The sequence below is a fragment of the Cebus imitator genome, unplaced genomic scaffold (assembly GCF_001604975.1).
Source record: "Cebus imitator isolate Cc_AM_T3 unplaced genomic scaffold, Cebus_imitator-1.0 Scaffold28, whole genome shotgun sequence".
Lineage (NCBI taxonomy): Eukaryota > Metazoa > Chordata > Mammalia > Primates > Cebidae > Cebus > Cebus imitator.
Genome location: NW_016107343.1, coordinates 6,973,473 through 6,976,352, shown reverse-complemented (window position 1 = coordinate 6,976,352; position 2,880 = coordinate 6,973,473). Strand labels below are relative to the sequence as shown.

General features: G+C 49.7%; 1 protein-coding gene across 1 annotated transcript in view; it reads left to right on the top strand.

Annotated features, from left to right (window-relative positions):
* Positions 1–2,784, top strand: part of CCDC153 (coiled-coil domain containing 153) — a 6,146-nt gene extending 3,362 nt beyond the window's left edge. The window contains 3 exon segments of the mRNA XM_017523529.2: positions 2,231–2,361; positions 2,610–2,719; positions 2,721–2,784. Coding sequence (XP_017379018.1) covers positions 2,231–2,361; positions 2,610–2,719; positions 2,721–2,784 — 305 coding nt within the window.
* The last annotated feature ends 96 nt before the right edge of the window (positions 2,785–2,880 follow it).

The window sequence follows — 2,880 nt, the reverse complement described above, 5'->3', positions numbered from 1 at the left end:
GAGTTCGAGACCAGACTGACCAACATGGAGAAAACCTGTCTCTACTAAAAATACAAAATTAGCCGAGTTTGGTGGTATGCCTGCAATCCCAGCTACTCGGGAGGCTTAGGCAGGAGAATTGCTTGAACCCAGGAGCCAGAAGGTTTCAATGAGCTGAGATCATGCCATTACATTCCAGCCTGGGCAACAAGAGCAAAACTCCGTCTCAAAAAAAAGAGAAAGAAAACCAGGAAGACGGCCAGGCGTGGTGGCTCACGCCTGTAATCCAAGCACTTTGGAGGCCAAGGCAGGCGGATCACCTGAGGTCGGGAGTTCCAAGACCAGCCTGACCAACATGGTGAAACCCTGTCTTTATTAAAAAAAGAAAGAAAGAAGGAAAGATAGAAGGAAGGAAGGAAAGAAAGAAAGAAAGAAAACCAGGAAGACTTTGCTTCTCTTCTCTTGCCCCTTACTTAACAAAATAATGTTGAAATATCTCAGCATGACACATGAGATCTTTCACAATTTTGGTCTCAAAGTTTTCATACCTTAAAAATGCCTTCAGCCGGGTGCGGTGGCTCACCCCTGTAATCCCAGCACTTTGGGAGGCCAAGGCAAGAGGATTCCTTGAGGCTGGGAGTTCAACACCAGCCTGGCCAATATGGCAAAAATACCATCTCTATTAAAATTACAAAAATTAGCTGGGCATGGTGGCATGGGCCTGTTATCCCAGCTACTCAGGAGGCTGAGTCAGGAGAATCACATGAATCCAGGAGGTGGAGGCTGCAGTGAGCCAAGATTGCACCTTTGCACTCCAGCCTGGGCAACAGAGTAAGACTCTGACAAAAAAAAAAAAAAAAAGCCTTCAGTTTAGCTATAGATGGCCAGGAGCTGCTTATCTGCCATTCAGACCCTGTGTTCCTTTCCTAATCTTTGCCTTACCTCAAATTCCAAGTCAATCAATGACTCAATGTTTTGTTTTTTTTGAGACAGAGTTTTGCTATTGTTGTCCAGGCTGTAGCGCAAGCCATCTCGGCTCACTGCAACCTCCGCCTCTGCCTCCTGGGTTCAAGTGATTCTTCTGTCTCAGCCTCCCGAGTAGCTGGGATTACAGGTGCATGCCACCAGACCCAGATAATTTTTGTATTTTTAGTAGAGACAGGGTTTCATCATATTGGTCAGGCTGGTCTCGAACTCCTGGCCTCAGGTGATCCACCCACCTTGACCTCCCAAAGTGCTGGGATTACAGGCATGAGCCACTACGCTCAGTTTTGTTTTTTGAGATGGAGTCTTGTATCTGTCAACCAGGCTGGAGTGCAGTGGCGCAATCTCAGCTCACCACAACCTCTGCCTCCTGGGTTCAAGTGATTCTCCTGTCTCAGCCTCCCAAGTAGCTGGGATTACAGGCATGTGCCACCATGCCCGGCTAATTTTTGTAGTTTTAGTAGAGACAGGGTTTCACCATGTTGGTCGGGCTGGTTTCAAACCCTGACCTCAGGTGATCTGCCCACCTCAGCCTCCCAAAGTGCTGGGATTACAGGCATGAGTCACCGTGCCCGGCCAATGAATCAATGTTTATTGAGCACCTCCGGTGTACTAGCTAGGTGCTTTGTCATCTATTATCACATTTAAAGGTCACAGCATGCCCCTGAAGGATGTATCATTCTCTCTTTAAAGATGAAAACACCAGCCGGGCACAGTGGCTCATGCCTGTAATCCCAGCACTTTGGAAGGCCAAGGTGGGCAGAAAATGAGGTCAACAGACTGAGACCATCCTGGTAAACATGGTGAAACCCCGTCTCTTCTAAAAATACAAAAATTAGCCAGGCATGATGGTGCTCACCTGTAGACCCAGCTACTTGGGAGGCTGAAGCATGAGAATCCCCTGAACCTGGGAGACAGAGGTTGCAGTGAGCTGAGATCATGCCACTGCACTCCAGCCTGGTGACAGAGCGAGACTCTGTCTCAAAAAAAAAAAGAAAGAAAATAAATGAAGACACCGAGGCTCAGAGAGAGACACACCTGAAGTCACCTAGGTAGTAATAACCAGCTTTGGAGCCTTCTGTCTCAAGCCCACCACTCTCTGCCATGCCTCAGTGGGGCTGCAGCTTTTACAGGGACTGTGGGAAAGTTGGTGATCCCGAGGGAGTCTGGAATAAGCCCACTTGAGGTCCCCTTTGAAGATACCTTTGGAGACTGGTCAAGGGTAGAGTGTCACCATCCTGCTCTCTTTCATTCAGCCTGCCCCTAGAGGCATGCCAAAGGGAGGCTGCAGCTGCCCGGGAAGAGGCTGAGCAAGCCCTAGGAGAGCTAGACCAGGCCCTGGCTCAGCTTCAGGCCCATGTGGCAGACATGGAAGCCAAGTATGAGGAAATCTTACCTGTAAGCACCACCCTTGCCCAGCCACCCAGTACCCAGGACTCCCCCATGCCCACAAACCCCAGCTAGTATGATGACTGACAACCCAGGGGTAAGGAGAAGAAGCGTCTCCAAGGGAACCCTGCTCTATCCTGAGGGCAGAAAGAGGGGATACAACCATGTCTACTGGGCAAGGAAAGCTTACAAAGCAAGCTGGGGCAGCCCTCCCCTTTCCTTCTGTCTTCTGGGGGCTGAAATCTTGGTGTCTGCAGGACAGCCTGTACAGGCTCTTGGCCAAGCTGAGAGCCATCAAGCCGCAGTGGGATGCAGCTGCGCTGAGACTCCACGCCAGGCTCAAGGAGCAGCTATGCCAGTTCGGACTCACCCCCTGGATCTTTGAGACCTCCAGCCTCTAGTCTCTCAGGCTCCTTAAGGCCCCAGCAATAAAGCGTCTTGATGCAGAACTCAACAGAGCTGTGGGCGGTAGCTCTTTGGCAGAGAGGAGTGGATCTTTTTTATTATTTTTATTTATTTATTTTTCTT